The sequence below is a fragment of the Leptidea sinapis genome, chromosome 19 (genome assembly GCF_905404315.1).
Source record: "Leptidea sinapis chromosome 19, ilLepSina1.1, whole genome shotgun sequence".
In the NCBI taxonomy this organism is placed as follows: domain Eukaryota; kingdom Metazoa; phylum Arthropoda; class Insecta; order Lepidoptera; family Pieridae; genus Leptidea; species Leptidea sinapis.
Window position 1 is genome coordinate 6251538 of NC_066283.1, and position 19361 is coordinate 6270898.

General features: G+C 34.3%; 1 protein-coding gene across 1 annotated transcript in view; it reads left to right on the forward strand.

Moving 5' to 3' along the window:
- Window positions 1-17667, forward strand: part of LOC126969985 (activin receptor type-1) — a 33413-nt gene extending 15746 nt beyond the window's left edge. Inside the window, exons 8-11 of the mRNA XM_050815643.1 lie at window positions 2140-2286; window positions 3695-3876; window positions 10187-10397; window positions 12256-17667. Of these exons, the coding sequence (XP_050671600.1) occupies window positions 2140-2286; window positions 3695-3876; window positions 10187-10397; window positions 12256-12408 (693 nt within the window). The 3' untranslated portion in view covers window positions 12409-17667. The remainder of the gene's footprint in view (window positions 1-2139; window positions 2287-3694; window positions 3877-10186; window positions 10398-12255) is intronic.
- Window positions 17668-19361: the final 1694 nt, after the last annotated feature.

A 19361-nucleotide genomic window follows, 5' to 3' on the forward strand; every position in this document is an offset into this window, starting at 1 on the left:
CTTATTAATATTTATTAAATTATTTACAGACAATCAAACTCTAACTACTAAGAAGTATATCTAAAAAGTATGTATAGTAAGAAATAAGGTGTGTAAGGTGTGCGCATTGGGTGTGTTGTGAGTGATAAGTAAGGTGTGAGAGGTATTATGAAGTGTGTGTGATTCAATGTGTATTTGTGATCAAATGAATGAATGTTAAATTAATATGATTGTTTTAAAAGTTCTTCAGTTTCTGTATAAGTGAGTGAATTTATCCAACTCACTAGCATTGTTTTACTTTCAATATTGTTTTGAATGGATATATATTTCTTTGTTTACCCTATTATAAAGCATGGCTGAGAGGTTGCTGTACTGGCGATTTGCAAATCCGGTTTTTGTTGTAGGAATGGTAGGAATAATGAAGAGCCAAATTAGATATAGATGTTTTCGCTTCGAGATTTTCTTTATTTTTTACTAAATTAAGTAAAATATTTGAATAGATTAAGAATATTGTTGTTAATGTACGATAAATACTACTACTATTTTATGTATGCAATTAAAACATAAGTGTGTTGTTATCTTAATTAAGTAAAATTCTGTGCATGCTGTGATTTTCTGTAAGTGATAAGACACTTAGCATTAATTTATTTGTATCGTTGTATTAGTGTACTTGTTGTTGGAAATCCTAATCTTAATATATATAAATCTCGTGTCACAATGTTTGTCCTCAATGGACTCCTAAACTAATGAACGGATTTTAATGGTGATTACTTCATGGAGTGCAGTTTGGTCCAACTTGAGAGATAGGGTAGTTTTTATTTCGATTTGGGACCCATAAATATTTTTTATTTTCAATATTTGTTTTGTATGGACATATTTTCTATGAGAGAATTTAGTGACGCACGGTTTGACAGTTCCGCTGTGAAACAATTTCATTCTAACAACAGGGAGCATATTTACGAAATAAGTTTTGATGTTTTGAAATATAAAACAGTTGTTTTTTTACTATCTACAGTACAACGTCTGTCGGGACAGCTAGTAAATAAATAAATACTTCGCGCGCCATAAATAAAATCTTATCCAAGCTATGTGACCCTGTAGGATTGCAATGGATTGCAATAAGATTGAAATGTAGTTAAATTAACACTCTAGGTTCGAAATTAAGATAATCTGTTTGGATTGCCTAAAAAAATAAATAAATTTCTATTCTTGTAACGAGTGTCGATCTATTTAAAAATAAAAAGTCTAGATATAAAATAAGACAATGTGTGTTTGGCTGCATTTGCGATGATCTTGATTAAATTTATTCAAATGAATAGAAAAACAATTTTAAATGGTCAAATTATCATTATTTATCAGAATTATGTGCAGATACTGAAAAGAATTGGCAATAGTTTCAACAATAGTGTTCATACATCTACTTTCTTTTATTTATTATTTATGACAATAAGGAAGAAGAAGATAACGTTCAGCTGATGGTAATTGATACGCCCTGCCCATTACAATGCTGTGTCGGTTAGGATTCTTGAAAAACCCAATAATTCTGAGCGGCGAGTTAAGCCTCGGGATCGAGCGGAGCTAGGTTACATCTCTCGCACAAGATCGCCATAGTTTTAATTCAGAACATAAAACAATTTTCTTTACAAAACTAACAAGACTATGTTATATTAAATAGTATTGGTGTACAATTAATAAGTTTTCGTAATTTTTTATCTCCAACTGTAAAAGTTAGGGGTATTTTGGTGATTTTTTTTCACACTGTTCCTAAAAAATGGAAATGTAAAGAAAAACTAAATTTTCTTCTCATATTCTGTAGATATATTATAATTATTTTTGTAAAAATATAAGCTTTATGTAAACCGTCAAGAAATGGTTTCAATTATGCGCTATTTTGGCGTTTTTTGGGATACTAGGCTACGGCGCCCAAAAAGACTCCGGTGTGGTGCTCATAGCCTAGACGGCATCCTGTGCAAAGGAGCCTCCCACTGGTAAATGCTCTTAGTCTTTACGACAACCTTGTGCCTAGGACTTCCATATTCATTTGATGCCTCGGAGAAGCACAGGGCAACTTTCTGAAAAGTGTCTCAGTAGCATCCTGAGGTGATAATAAACCACAATTAAAAGCGACTAGATTGACTTAATTTGACATTGTATTTCCAGCTCTGGCTAATAACGCACTTTCACCCGCTGGGATCTCTGTACGAGCACCTCAGCAGGAACACACTCACCAGGCAGCAGATGATGCTGGCGTGTCTCTCCATCGTCAACGGATTGCTGCATCTACACACAGACATACACGGCACACAGGTACCAACCTCCCTTCCAATGGTATTTTATTGGTCTTTTTAAATATAGGCATTTGATCGAAGTCGATGTTATATGACATAACTGATTTACTACACTGTTCAAAATCATTCGAGATTAATCTTCGTCTTAATATATTGTATAAATATTATATCGTTATGTGCAATGACGTTCAATACATATGGACAATGCACTACATACAAAATCAAAGCCGAAATATGGCACGTGACACAAAAGGACACAATATTTAGCTTCGACTGCTATGTCTATACATTTATGCGTTTACTCCAGTTGTTTAAAACAGTATTGGTCAATAGGCAGCAATGTAAACACTTATTCAGTTTAAGCGGCGTATTTTGAATTTAGAACCGGATTTGGACAGTGACATCAGTGGAGTAGCAGTTAGTTATTTTTATAAGCCCAGACGAAAAAAATGGTTGTTATAACAATATGTTATGTTTTTAAAGTGATAACCCTCACTTCTAGGATTATGCACAAATAAATTTTGAAAAACATAATTTTATGAACGATGCGGGATTCGAACCCACGACCTCCGGTGTTCCGTGCCGGTGCACTCACCAACTGAGCTAACCGTTCGAGTACCACCTCTTTGTAAAATTCTGTTTGCTTTGTTCAACTCTCAGGTTGTGGCTTCATCTACAGGATCCACTTTACAGTTGATAACCTGCTCAACCCCAATATTTGCATATTAGGTAATTTTTGGTTGCTATAAGTTTTACATTTATCAGTCTGTCCCTATTTTCTGTTTAAAAACTGTCCACTCTGAGGATTTATACGTTTTTAATCAAAAATCACACTCATATTATAAAGTTGAAAGTTTATGTGTTTATTTATTGGTTTGTGCGTATATTCGTTACTCCCTAACGCTCTTAATGTATTTGGATCTAATAAGTTAAGGTAACATTATTTATCTCGTGTACGGAAAAAGCTGAAAAAAATAGCTTTTACAGATCTGCGGTGTAAATAAGTATCAATTGTAATTAGTTGTCGCATCCTCTCATCTGTCTCATTCTAACAAGCGGAAGAGAAAGGGATGTGTCAATAGTTGTACCATATTTAGTGAAAAAATATTCATTTTATTGAATTATTTACGCTTTTTGCCAACCCATCTTATACGAATTAAATAAACTTACCGGTGATAAGTCACACAACTTCAAGACGTATTATTTGGGCACTTTTTTATCGCACACTTAGACTTGGTGATTGACACACGACTAAGGAGAAAAGTGTGCTTACATTGTCTTTAAGCACACTTTTGCTGTTCCACTGTCAGACTGCAAATGATAGGTCCATATGTATAGAATGTCATTGGTTATGTGGCTAGATAATTTGCGTGTAAGTGCGTTATAATATGATTATTATTTTACTTAACAAGTACGGGTGTTGTCAGGGTAAGCCGGCGATAGCGCACCGCGACATCAAGTCCAAGAACATCCTGGTGAAGGCGGACGGCGAGTGCTGCATCGCGGACCTGGGGCTGGCGGTGACGAGGCGCCACGTGGCCGAGGGCATCCCGGCAGGTGCGCGTCAGGGCACCAAGCGGTACATGAGCCCCGAGATGCTGGACCAGAGGTGCTCACTTCCCACATACACTCTACTCATACTACTGTTCAACTAGTCAAGAATGGATAAAGACATACACTCTACTCATACTACTGTTCAATTTAATATAATTCACTCACTTATACAGAAACTGAAGAACTTTTAAAACAATCATATTAATTTAACATTCATTCATTTGATCACAAATACAGATTGAATCACACACACTTCATAATACCTCTCACACCTTACTTATCAGTCACAACACACCCAATGCACACACCTTATTTCTTACTATACATACTTTTTAGATATACTTCTTAGTAGTTAGAGTTTGATTGTCTGTAAATAATGTGATAAATATTAATAAGCTATGGAAGAGCGGAGTCTTCTAACACAGGCGCTATAGTGCTTAAAAGGAGGCTCCAATCATGAATATTAATTTATGTACATACTTGCTAAAGAAAATAAAAATTTGTATTTGTATTTTGTATACTACTGTTCAATTTGTCAAGAATGGATAAAGACATACACTCTACTCATACTACTGTTCAATTTGTCAAGAATGGATAAAGACATACACTCTACTCATACTACTGTTCAATTTGTCAAGAATGGATAAAGACATACACTCTACTCATACTACTGTTCAATTTGTCAAGAATGGATAAAGACATACACTCTACTCATACTACTGTTCAATTTGTCAAGAATGGATAAAGACATACACGCTACTCATACTACTGTTCAATTTGTCAAGAATGGATAAAGACATACACTCTACTCATACTACTGTTCAATTTGTCAAGAATGGATAAAGACATACACTCTACTCATACTACTGTTCAATTTGTCAAGAATGGATAAAGACATACACTCTACTCATACTACTGTTCAATTTGTCAAGAATGGATAAAGACATACACTCTACTCATACTACTGTTCAATTTGTCAAGGATGGATAAAGACATACACTCTAGTCATACTATTGTTCAATTTGACACTTTACTCATACTATTGTTCGATTTGTCAAGAATGGATAAAGACATACAGTCTACTCATACTATTGTTCAATTTGTCAAGAATGGATAAAGACATACACTCTACTCATACTACTGTTCAATTTGTCAAGGATGGATAAAGACATACACTCTAGTCATACTATTGTTCAATTTGACACTTTACTCATACTATTGTTCGATTTGTCAAGAATGGATAAAGACATACAGTCTACTCATACTACTGTTCAATTTGTCAAGAATGGATAAAGACATACACTCTACTCATACTACTGTTCAATTTGTCAAGAATGGATAAAGACATACACTCTACTCATACTACTGTTCAATTTGTCAAGAATGGATAAAGACATACACTCTACTCATACTACTGTTCAATTTGTCAAGAATGGATAAAGACATACACTCTAGTCATACTACTGTTCAATTTGTCAAGAATGGATAAAGACATACACTCTACTCATACTACTGTTCAATTTGTCAAGAATGGATAAAGACATACACTCTACTCATACTATTGTTCAATTTGTCAAGAATGGATAAAGACATACACTCTAGTCATACTACTGTTCAATTTGTCAAGGATGGATAAAGACATACACTCTAGTCATACTATTGTTCAATTTGACACTTTACTCATACTATTGTTCGATTTGTCAAGAATGGATAAAGACATACAGTCTACTCATACTACTGTTCAATTTGTCAAGAATGGATAAAGACACACACTCTACTCATACTACTGTTCAATTTGTCAAGAATGGATAAAGACATACACTCTACTCATACTACTATTCAATTTGTCAAGAATGGATAAAGACATACACTCTACTCATACTACTGTTTAATTTATCAAGAATGGATAAAGACATACACTCTACTCATACTACTATTCAATTTGTCAAGAATGGATAAAGACATACACTCTACTCATACTCCTGTTTAATTTGTCAAGAATGGATAAAGACATACACTCTACTCATACTACTATTCAATTTGTCAAGAATGGATAAAGACATACACTCTACTCATACTACTGTTCAATTTGTCAAGAATGGATAAAGACATACACTCTACTCATACTACTATTCAATTTGTCAAGAATGGATAAAGACATACACTCTACTCATACTACTGTTCAATTTGTCAAGAATGGATAAAGACATACACTCTACTCATACTACTATTCAATTTGTCAAGAATGGATAAAGACATACACTCTACTCATACTACTGTTCAATTTGTCAAGAATGGATAAAGACATACACTCTGCTCATATTATTTTTCAATTTGTCAAGAATGGATAAAGACATACACTCTAGTCATACTACTGTTCAATTTGTCAAGGATGGATAAAGACATACACTCTAGTCATACTATTGTTCAATTTGACACTTTACTCATACTATTGTTCGATTTGTCAAGAATGGATAAAGACATACAGTCTACTCATACTTCTGTTCAATTTGTCAAGAATGGATAAAGACATACACTCTACTCATACTATTGTTCAATTTGTCAAGAATGGATAAAGACATACACTCTAGTCATACTACTGTTCAATTTGTCAAGAATGGATAAAGACATACACTCTAGTCATACTACTGTTCAATTTGTCAAGGATGGATAAAGACATACACTCTAGTCATACTATTGTTCAATTTGACACTTTACTCATACTATTGTTCGATTTGTCAAGAATGGATAAAGACATACAGTCTACTCATACTACTGTTCAATTTGTCAAGAATGGATAAAGACATACACTCTACTCATACTACTGTTCAATTTGTCAAGAATGGATAAAGACATACACTCTACTCATACTACTGTTCAATTTGTCAAGAATGGATAAAGACATACACTCTACTCATACTACTGTTCAATTTGTCAAGAATGGATAAAGACATACACTCTACTCATACTACTGTTCAATTTGTCAAGAATGGATAAAGACATACACTCTACTCATACTACTATTCAATTTGTCAAGAATGGATAAAGACATACACTCTACTCATACTACTATTCAATTTGTCAAGAATGGATAAAGACATACACTCTACTCATACTACTGTTCAATTTGTCAAGAATGGATAAAGACATACACTCTACTCATACTACTGTTCAATTTGTCAAGAATGGATAAAGACATACACTCTACTCATACTACTATTCAATTTGTCAAGAATGGATAAAGACATACACTCTACTCATACTACTGTTCAATTTGTCAAGAATGGATAAAGACATACACTCTACTCATACTACTATTCAATTTGTCAAGAATGGATAAAGACATACACTCTACTCATACTACTGTTCAATTTGTCAAGAATGGATAAAGACATACACTCTGCTCATACTATTTTTCAATTTGTCAAGAATGGATAAAGACATACAGTCTACTCATACTACTGTTCAATTTGTCAAGAATGGATAAAGACATACACTCTACTCAAACTACTGTTCAATTTGTCAAGAATGAATAAAGACATACACTCTACTCATACTACTGTTCAATTTGTCAAGAATGGATAAAGACATACACTCTACTCATACTATTGTTCAATTTGTCAAGAATGGATAAAGACATACACTCTAGTCATACTACTGTTCAATTTGTCAAGGATGGATAAAGACATACACTCTACTCAAACTACTGTTCAATTTGTCAAGAATGAATAAAGACATACACTCTACTCATACTACTATTCAATTTGTCAAGAATGGATAAAGACATACACTCTACTCATACTACTGTTCAATTTGTCAAGAATGGATAAAGACATACACTCTGCTCATACTATTTTTCAATTTGTCAAGAATGGATAAAGACATACAGTCTACTCATACTACTGTTCAATTTGTCAAGAATGGATAAAGACATACACTCTACTCATACTACTGTTCAATTTGTCAAGAATGGATAAAGACATACACTCTACTCAAACTACTGTTCAATTTGTCAAGAATGAATAAAGACATACACTCTACTCATACTACTGTTCAATTTGTCAAGAATGGATAAAGACATACACTCTACTCAAACTACTGTTCAATTTGTCAAGAATGAATAAAGACATACACTCTACTCATACTACTGTTCAATTTGTCAAGAATGGATAAAGACATACACTCTACTCATACTACTGTTCAATTTGTCAAGAATGGATAAAGACATACACTCTACTCAAACTACTGTTCAATTTGTCAAGAATGAATAAAGACATACACTCTACTCATACTACTGTTCAATTTGTCAAGAATGGATAAAGACATACACTCTACTCATACTACTGTTCAATTTGTCAAGAATGGATAAAGACATACACTCTACTCATACTACTGTTCAATTTGTCAAGAATAGATAAAGACACACAGTTTTACAAACAAAACAGAGCAGTCATTAGTCTAATAATATCGCTTAGTGTAAGTCAGGGGCGTGCATTAGTTTTCTAGAAATATAGGCAGTGTGTATCTAACTAGTCGTAGTTGAGTATTTAGTATCCTAGAGTAAGGAAAAATTGTATGAGTGGCTGTTAAATAGAAGTTAGGTTATAAAATAATGGAACCAAATAAACTAAAGGAACTTTAACACTATTATGTATAGCTATATTTATTTAGGTTCATAACGAGATAGGCACTGCCTAATTGGCTATATGATATGCACTCCCCTGGTGTGAGTGTTGTTGTGCAATAGTAATAAATAAATAAACACCAAGATGTCAAATTCCAAAATGGTCGTCGTAGATTTAAAAAAAAAGTGTCTTATAAAAAAAATTGCAGTTGTAGAGATTGAAGTGAAAACTTCGAATTTCAATTATTAAAATTCGTAATTTTATAATGATTAAAAACAGTTAAATTATTAATTTCTTTTATTTTTAAAAATTATTTTGAATAATATAATCAAATGAAAGAACTATTTGAACAATGCACAGTATAATATACATATAATTATTCAAAATAGGATGTGACATCACTTATTGAAAGTCAAAAAAACTACCACCCATTCCAAAATGAATGCCTCATTCAATTTCACTTATAAGATATACACAGTACTAATGTTGCACAATATGTCAGCTGTAGCAGATATGCTGGTATTAGCATTTCGGACATGCGAACTCACGAGATTTCACTCATCCAAAAAGTGTCTAACTATATAATGTGTGTATATATTTAACTATTTATTTATCGCATTCACCAGTCAAGAGCATGTCGGTGACGCGAACCCATAAGATTATCACCATCCAAAAAGTGCCCAACGCGGCTTAAGAAGTTTTCACTTCAATAAAAGTTTGAACTTGTTTTAGAGTTGTTTCACCAGTGGGAGGCTCCTTTGCACTGGAAGCCGGCTAGGAAGATTATGGGTACCACAATGGCGCCTATTTCTGCCGTGAAGCAGTAATGTTTTAATATTACTGTGTTTCGGTCTGAAGGGCGCTGTAGCTGTAGTGCGCGCGGAAGCGAGATGATGAGACGGAGGAGGGGGCGATTGTCGAGACGCACACGATATATATGGTTGACGGCAGACTGAGTTAGTTTGACGTTTGTCTACCTCCCCTGCCCTGCCGCTCACATACCTTTGAGCGTTGCCGGCCTTTGAGGAAGGTGTACGCGCTCTTTTTGAAGGTATCCATGTCGTATCGTCCCGGAAACACCGCACAAGGAAGTTCATTCCTCAGCTTTGTAGTACGAGGGAGAAAGCTCCTTGAAAACCGCACTGTGGAGGACCGCCACACATCCAGATGGTGGGGATGATATCCTAACTAGTGGCGTGTCGTGCGAAGGTGGAATTCGGCGGCAGGAATCAGGTTAAGGGATCGGGGGAAGGGATGGCCTCCGGTCCTCGACACTAACCTATGCGAAACATAGCGGCACTAGGCCGCTATTTCACGCCGGTATTCTGTGTGAGTGTGGTAATTAACCCGGACGAGTCTGGCCCGATTGTGCTGACGTCATAAGACGGCAGCGTGACTCTCCCACTTCTAAAAAGCCCTTAGTCGCCTCTTACGACACCCATGGGACTGGGACTCCCCTATTCTTTTTACGCCCCTGGGAAAGTACAGGGCAAAACAGTGACTAGCGCTTCCGCGCACACTATAGTGAAATTACTGGGCAAATGAGTCTTAACATCTCAAGGTGACGAGCGCAATTGTAGTGCCGCTCAGAATATTTGGGTTTTTCTAGAATCCTGAGCGGCACTGCATTGTACCGGGTGGGGCGTTATTACCATCAGATGAGCGTCCTGCTCGTCTCGTCCCCTATTTTCATAAAAAAAATAGAGTTGAATCTAAAAAGACACGGTTGTGTGTGTGCAGTATGAACGTGCAGTGCTTCGAGTCGTACCGCAAGTGCGACGTGTACGCGCTCGGGCTGGTGCTGTGGGAGGTGGCCGTGCGAGTGTCGCCCGCCCGCCCGCACGCCCCGCCCTACGGCCTGCTGGCGCCCGCTGACCCGCCCTTCGACCTGATGCGGAAGATCGTGTGCACCGAACAGGCGCGACCCACGCCGCCAGACCATCCGCACCCGGTAACACCATGCCTATTATGTTGCTATATATGTCGCACGGTAAGGGGTAGGGAGGGTAATATTAAGATATAAAAATGAAATTTGAAAAAGAAAATTTTATGAACGATGCGGGACTCGAACCTACGACCGTTCGAGTGGCGTATCGTTATAAAATCTTGTTTGCTTTGTTCAACTCTATATTCAAATTAAATATAAAACTAAATTCAAATATTTTTATTGAAAATAGAATGTGACATCACTTATTGAAAATCAAAAAACTATCACCCATTCCAAAATGAATGCCTTAGACCTGAGAAGAAATCGCGCAACAAACACAGCGGGCTTTTTTTTTTCATCGAAAAAATATGTTTACAAAGTAACTTTGTACAATTAAACTTATTATTTAATAGCCTTTAATAATCGCACCATTCCCAATCTCTGGTATCATTGAGAAAGTCATTTATGTTATAGTAACCTTAACCACACAAACGTTTTTTAACAATTCTTTTGAATAACGTGATACTTTTGTTTTGAACATTTTCTGGGATCTTGTTGTAAAAGCATATTCATCGCCTCACAAAAGACTAACTCGACATAGCCGAATAGTAGACATTATAAGCTTATGTCTATTCCTGATGTTAACATTATGTTATATATTATTAGGTTATGACAGTTTCTAGCAAATTCACTTATTTGCCTATGAACATACATTACATTATCAAGAATATATTGAGAAGCAACAGTCAAAATGTTAATTTCTTTGAATTTTGCTCTCAATGATTCCTTAGAGCCTTTGCTTACATTACTACACTGCTCAATAGAAGCAGTTATATTATGTTGCCATAGCTTAAAGGGCCATCCATTTATTAATAATAATAAAACTTTATTTCAAAGTAACTACAGACTCAAAATAATGTTAGATATTACTCAAAATATTAAGTCACACTTGGACGTAGTTACTAAAAAACGTTCCAAGCCACAATCGTCACATTTTAAGGAATTCGTTTTTAAAGTTTGATAAAATATTAGTGTATTCCATACATGTGGGTTGGGCTACTAATTCATGATGTCATTTAAAGGGTGGCAGTAGGGCTAACATTTTTCTTCAGTCCGTTAATATGAATCACGTGACCAGTTTTGTGTTCTAAACTCAATTTCGATATGGTTGTGGTTTGGACCGTTTTTCTGGAATTAAATTCCAAACCAAAGGGTAGAGACGGAGTTGACATAGTGTGCTATTGTGTGACAAGGGGGCAGGGAGGGATTTTTTAACATCACATTTTATCTCATATAATATTTCATATCTAAATATTACAACACTTAATTTAAACATAATTGTGTTTCGGTCTGTAGGGCGCCGTAGCTAGTGAAATTACTGGGCAAATGAGACTTGACATTTTATGTGACATCTGAAGGTGACAAGCGCAGTTGTAGTGCCGCTCAAACTGTTTGGGGTTTTCAATAATCTTGAGCGGCGCTGCAATGTAATGGACAGGGCGTATCAATTACCATCAGCTGAACGACCTGTCCGTCTCATTCCTTATTTCATAAAAAAAACTACATAGGTACATACTAAACTTGCAAATATTATATTATAATTTTTAATTTTCTTATGTTACTGTATGATATTTTAACAAAATGTATTCATATGACTATGTGAATCAATTATTTAAAAGTTTTAATGCGTATTCAAAGTAAAAATATTTAATTTTCATATTCATATTATAGCATTGTGAGAGTCCATTGTTTTATAAAAGTACTTCTGAAAAAAGAAACTAAGTAAATATAGTTAAGAGGGCCAAAATAAACATAGCCTAGCAAAAAAATTGTGAATACCCTCATAAAACGAAGCTGTCATTTGACTTGTTTAATTTTTCAGACAATGGTCGGCATTTGTAAGCTGATGCAGGAATGCTGGCATCAGAACCCGTCCGTGCGACTTCCGGCGTTGCGAATTAAGAAGACCCTGCTCAAGTTGGCAGCCGCAGACCCTTCCATACACCTTGATATTGACAATGAAGTGTCACTCTGAAGTGGTCGTGACAAACGAAGCTATAGTAAAAACTATGATGATAGTACAAAACTGAAGTAAAAGTGCAAAACTGAAGTAAAAGTGCAAAAATGAAGTAATAGTGCAAAACTGAAGTAAAAGTGCAAAACTGAAGTAAAAGTGCAAAACTGAAGTAATAGTGCAAAACTGAAGTAAAAGCTCAAAACTGAAGTAAAAGTGCAAAACTGAAGTAAAAGTGCAAAAATGAAGTAAAACTGCAAAACTGAAGTAAAACTGCAAAAATGAAGTAATAGTGCAAAACTGAAGTAATGTATGTGTATTACAAATGAAGTATGAAGAGAAATGATATGTGAGACACTGAGGAGTTTGATATGAATAATTGTGGAGATGATGGGTTAAATTTTTTTATACGATTTTTTATTATTATTATTTTAGCCTGTGATTGAACCCAGTACAGTATTTTTTTAATTAAAATAACTAAACTGGGGGTTCATTGAGTCACTGTTCTTAGGATTTATTTGTTGTTTGTAATCAAATACTTAAGTATTTCAATGTCTATTTAGTTATTAATGAATTGAGGCTTTAAGGACATTAAGTGGCAGATTGTAAAAGTATAATATATTATATTATAATTTGATCTTGTACAAGTAGTACATAGATAAAAAATATAACTGTCAGAGAAATTGCCATAGAATGAGCTATCTGCAACATAAAAATCGATGGTTTTTATTTTGAATCTTTGGTCATAAATATTTCATCATTCTATCGTCTAAGTTTGTGCAAGTTACAAAAAAAAATTTTTAGTGTTAGTTTTTGAAATAAAAGTTGAAGGATTTAGTTTGGAATATAAAAAAAAATACGAAAAATTAAGATAATGTTTATTGCTTTTAAGACAACTTCTTCGCAGATCTGTGAAATAACAGCGGTGATTCTATATACTAAGGTAGTCGATTTGATTGTTTCGACAAACACTCGCTGTGTATTGCAGTCTAAAGTGCTCAGTATAAGATGGACGTTAGGTCGCCCGTATATTATCATGTCACAAGTTTAATAGATCTGGGACCATTGTATGGCCACAATCCTGCACTCTGTAAACAAGTGCTGTGGCATTTTGTCTGCTTCCATGCATTTTATTTTTTTCTAATTTATCTTTAGTGGGTTATTCCAGATGGTTGAAACAGTTGAAGACCACATTGATTTATATCCCATGATCAGTGCAATTTTCATTTTATACAAGAGTTAAATTTTTGTTTTCATACATCTGATATACAACCTGCTCCGAACATTGCTGCAAGTAAGAACTCCATGATACAGTTGTTAGACAATACATATTAAGTAATAACTTAAATATACATATATAATAATATAGTAAATAAATTAATAATAACCGCCCCTCACTGTTGCGGTCATTCGCCTATGTTCAGAATGACCATTAAGTTTACTAACAACTGTTCCCAATATACTATCTACAGATAGAGATTAGTTACTACCTTCTACTGTCAGAAATAAGTTGTCAATAATCTGAAGCTGTCCCAATATACCAGATAAGTCATTCTTATCGCCTTATATTGGGATGCGTGAATTGCAATTTCCATACAAACTTTATATCGCTGGTAAGCTATACGTTGTCCCATTGACAGACAGCGTGCACAGATAATGTGAGTTACCGTCGATAAGTTACGATTTTTATCTCGAGTAAGAGATAGACTGAATATATGGGAACGGCCGTTAGACTTGTATATAAAAACCTACTGTACTGTAGAATGCGATGGTATAAAAACTCCAATGTACACAGATGACGTTTTTGACAGGTATTCAGTGATTATAATGACGCGAGTGTAATGACCAGTAGATCGCGTGTGGCACGATGCTAGCCGATTGCACGTAACCTAAGAGCGCTTTCGCACTACGTCCGATCCGAATCCGATAAATACTGCGAAAATAAAGTACGGTGCAGTCGTTGAACTATTTCTAACGGTTAACGGAAAGAAATCGGATGTCGGAAGGATCTAGTGCGTAAATACCATAGAAATAGTACTAACTACTACCACTACTACCCCCGTGTATTCACGGGTAAGGATCGGACGTAGTGCGAAAGCGCTCAAAGTGTGCTGTGGTATGTATTTCGAGTGTGTTCGGCCGGGAGCCAAAACGCCTTTCCGTGTGAATGTTACAAGGCAAACTCTTATACTTGAGTAACTACTGAGCTCTCTAGCGCGACACAGTATACGAATAGCGCCATCTATTGGTATCTCTTAGGAACTAGTAGTATTAGGTTGTTTTTTTACACTACTGATGTATGTATAATATTAGGCTGTATGGTGTACTTACCTTTGCCTTAATTATCCTCGAAGATGTAAATACGGGATAAAAAAATATGTGTAACACCTATATCACTTGTTAACATATGCACATAAAGTTATGATAATAGTAGTGTCATTGATGTACATATTAAATGTGTATTAAATACTATAGTATTATGCATTTTATTATGACTGTAAAAAAATTTAATGTATAACTATAAAGTGTTTTTATTATTTTTGTGCTGTTAAAATTGCATATATTTAATCTCCGTAATCACAGACAATTCAACCTAAAGACGACCCGCTACCGGGGATATGGTTTAGCACAGGTTTGGCAGTGACATTGCATAACAGCCGGCCCCGCCCCTTTACGTTTCTCAGTCCACCGCCGAGAGCCACAGAGGTAACATTGTCCATGCTACCGTTATAATGTCCTATTGTTCAGTTTAATGGTGTGGAAATTGTATTACAACATCTACTAATATATAATAAAATGCGAGATTACTAAATATTCGATTGGCTTATTTAAAAAAAACTCAATGAAGAAGAAGAGTTTATTCAAAATACATACATTTTACATTTCAATACTTGATGATTTTGTATTTACACTTTATTGAGATATTAACTATTTCAACAACATTAAATAACTTGTGTAACAATTAATATGCTTCCTTATAATTCCGTTATAAAGTAATTCATTCGACTTGGTTATAAATATTAGTAAATGAGCATCGACCATAACTAATGAGTTATTACTGGCATTGCTAAGTTTAAATAACACTTTTTATAGGATTAAAACGCTTGTAACTGTAACTGTGTTGTTACATTTTGCGTTAAAGTTACATTTTAATAATTATTTTAGCTAACCCAACGTTTCGTGACCTTTTCAGTGCACGTTTCGGGACTGTTGTTGACAGGAGTTGAGATAGTATTTGTCATAGTTGTCATTATGAAGTTTACCACCATTTGTTACCTCGGAGGTGGTATTTGCTGTAGACAGTTGGTTTTTGGCAAAATTTACTGACAAAAACACAGTTACAATAACACGCGTTTTAATCGTTTAAAAGTGTTTTATTTAAATGTGTTACACTCGCGTTTATCAAAGAAAATACTATTGCTAATTTTGACAAGTCGGAACAATCCAATGAAAACTAGCCGACCTCTCCCGATCCCACACTTGGCGATTTTGTATCGTACTAAAATTCATGCAAGCGAGGTCTTTTAGGTTGCAGTGTCTGTGACGGTAATATAAGTAAAGCCAGTGTGTGTTGGTGAGAGATACTTAATATTATCCGAATGTCCGAATGTAAATCCGAACGCCAAACTGTGGCACAAGACTTAAAAAACCATCGAGTATCAGAGATAACCAAAATAGTTCAGATAAACATGTTTTTCGTTCTTTACAAAATAAATTACCAGTCAAGTAAAGTCAGGAAAATTTAATGTCTTTTGCCAGAGTTTGGCGAGTGAATATCTCCTCGTGTAGTGGATTTCCGCAAAATAGGGCCTACTTCAATAAATACTTAATATTGTCTAAACTTTAAAACTTCTTAAGTATAATATACACCTAAAGTGCCTGAAAGTAAAATGGAAGATATATTTTTAAGAGATCTCCTTCACTTATTGTGTTAAATAATAGATATACAAATTCAATTCAGCGCTCTAACGCAGAGCCAACAGTCCGGTGCGCATCATCCAGAAATCTAGGTATCTTTATTCAACTCTCTATTCTGACTCCTTAACCAAATCTCGCGACGTCCATAAAATTTGGTGAATTAATTGAATTTATGCAGAACATGTTTGACAATACTGTTTAATAAAATAGCCGATTTATTAATAAGACAATAAACTGTAAGAGCATTAATTAGAAAGTACATTCTTTTTTGTATATAATAACTAACTTCCAGGTCATGAATCTAGTAAAATAATTTGCAGGGCAGTCGCCATCTGACCGGTGAGTCGTATTCCTATATGGCCATATTAGTAAAGGTAACTTATGAATAATCTCAATAATAGGTAAGTGTAGTTTATAGAATTATAAATTAGATGGTAATAGAACAGCGAGACGACTGTCGCCTACATGTCCTTATATTACACTTGTGACGCCTCGGATATTTGAAGGCTTATGATAGTAATACAAATAAATTGAGAACTTCATACTTTATTAAATTATGCAATATATTTTTGTTTTGGAAACAGAAGTTTAAAAAGTAGACAATAGTTTGATTAACAAAAATGTATAGTTATTGTGAAAAAAAAGCGTTCGGTGTCTGTTTGTTGACAGATATCATGTTGAAAATGTCCATAAATTATGTGACACATGGGGAGGAAGGGTGTGACGAAGTGTGACACGGGGCGGGGAGTGGTCCCAATATTTGTGACATCACAGTTTTTCAAAATATAGTATTTTATATCTAAGAATTACAACGCTAAAGTCTCTAGTTTATTATTTTATATTTTGTTAATAAATCATGCCTTTGTTTGATTTAATGTTGTTTTGTTTGAAAAAGAATTTAAATGGAAATAACAATAATTTCAGAACTGTTTTAATAACTTCATCAATTTCCAAATGTTAAATGCGAAAGATCACTGTGCTCACAAATGTGACAAGTGTGACAAGGAACAATCACAAAATCATAAAATTCATAATTCATGCGATGTAATTTATGGATGGCACCTAAATAAAATAAATAAATGATCTGAAATACACTATATTTACGCGTTGTGTATCTTCCGCCGTTCCGCGTAATTCCCTGGTGGTCTTTAAGTCACCTGTGAGGCGACATCGTTGACGCGGCTGTCACTTCTAGTACCTTCCTTGTATGTGTTCTATGATTTAGGTCTCGTAATAACTTTAACAAATGACATTTGTAATTATTGATGTATGATAATTGTGTTCATGTGACTTTGTAAATTACTCGGGTAAGTATATTATGACGTGTCTGTTTTTCTGTGTAATAAATATTTGTTTATAGTATATATTGTTTTATTTTTATACGCTTTATGTTAGCTTCACTAGTATGTTTGTAACTGACTCTTTTAAGGCCGGTTTACACTTTGCGAAGTGTGAAGTGAAATGATGTTAAGTAGTCTTTTCCATCTCCGTTTACACAGTGTTTAGGAAGAAGCTCAAAGTAGTGGTAGGGCCGCATCTCTCAACTGTTTGTTTTTAAATTCTGCGCACTTTACATTGTATAAACATTCATACTTTATGTATTCTTGTACGAATTTTAAAGTATGTTGTTCCCTCCACTTAATTTTCGCTTTGAACTTGACACTGCGCACTTAACACACACGTGTTTACACACTGATTAGTACAGGCGAACTGAACAGTACAAGGGAGAGGTCACTTAACAGCAAAAATAGACCTTGATACTATTCACTCGCACTAATCAATAAGCACTAATCGCACTTAACACTAATCACTTCACGCTTCCGTTCACACCTTGATTAATAAACACCTGCACTAATCACCTGCAGTGTTAACTTAACAAAGTGTAAACCGGGCATTAGGCGCGATTTTGACCCATTTTAAATGGCCAGATTTCATTCACACTTTGTAGATTTATTGAGGACTGATGACAATACACTAATTTGATAAGATTATATAATTTTTATCTATAGTCGATAAGGCAGGAAGAGCTGAGAATGCTGGGAGAGTTTCTTGCGCCTCTTTTTCTCTCTCAGAGCGCCATTTGTTTCCGAAGTGGTAGTAGTATCTAGTAGTTATTAGAAAGGACATCAAAAAGAATTCTAAAGGAATCAATTTTGAGAAAATAAATGCCTTGTATTGATGTTAAAGCTTTTTAAGATATTATTAAGATAATTCTTTTACACCCCACACTATTTTATAATAAAATTTATATTTTTTACACTATTTTTAATTTAAATTTATTAAAATTGTTTTTCTATTTTCTAGTTGAATTATAAATAAAGCGTGTTTTTTTAGTTTTTTTTTTTTAAACTATTATTTATTTTTCATTTTTGAATTAAATTTTCTATAAAAGCGTATTTTATAGATAATAATTATATAAATTGACAAAAATCTTAATTTGCGCATTGAATAATGGAGTAATCTTATCAGATTGTGGTGCTTTTTCTAGATATTATTAAAATAATAATAATTCTTCTACACCCCACGCTTTTTTACAATGAATTATATTTTTTTACAATATATTAAATTGAACTTTATTTTCTATTTTTTAGTTGAATTTCATATGACGCGTGTTTTTTAGTTTTTTTTAAACTATTATTTATTATACTCGCTGATACCAGTGACTTCGTCCGCGTACACACATGTCGTTTTTTCTTAAAACGTTATATTAAATTTCGAAATATTTTGGAAAACTTAGAAGACTTACTTGAAATCTTTCCAGTACTTTTTCGTGATGACATATGAAAATGAATGTAGGTGTGGTAAAAAATCAGATTAGGGTTTGAATAGGTCTAGCACAAATACAGAAATGGCTTATGCTCTCCGACCTTCACAGAAGTGACACAGATGCGTAAAAATCAATTATAATCATTTTTCCGTAGGTAAGTACTTTTATCTACACCCATGCTTTAAATCCCCTATTATAAATTCTAAAACGGTTAGCTTATTGCCAACATTAAAACACCCAATGTTTTAATAACCATTACATCATCCAAAGGAATGTTGTACTGAATTTC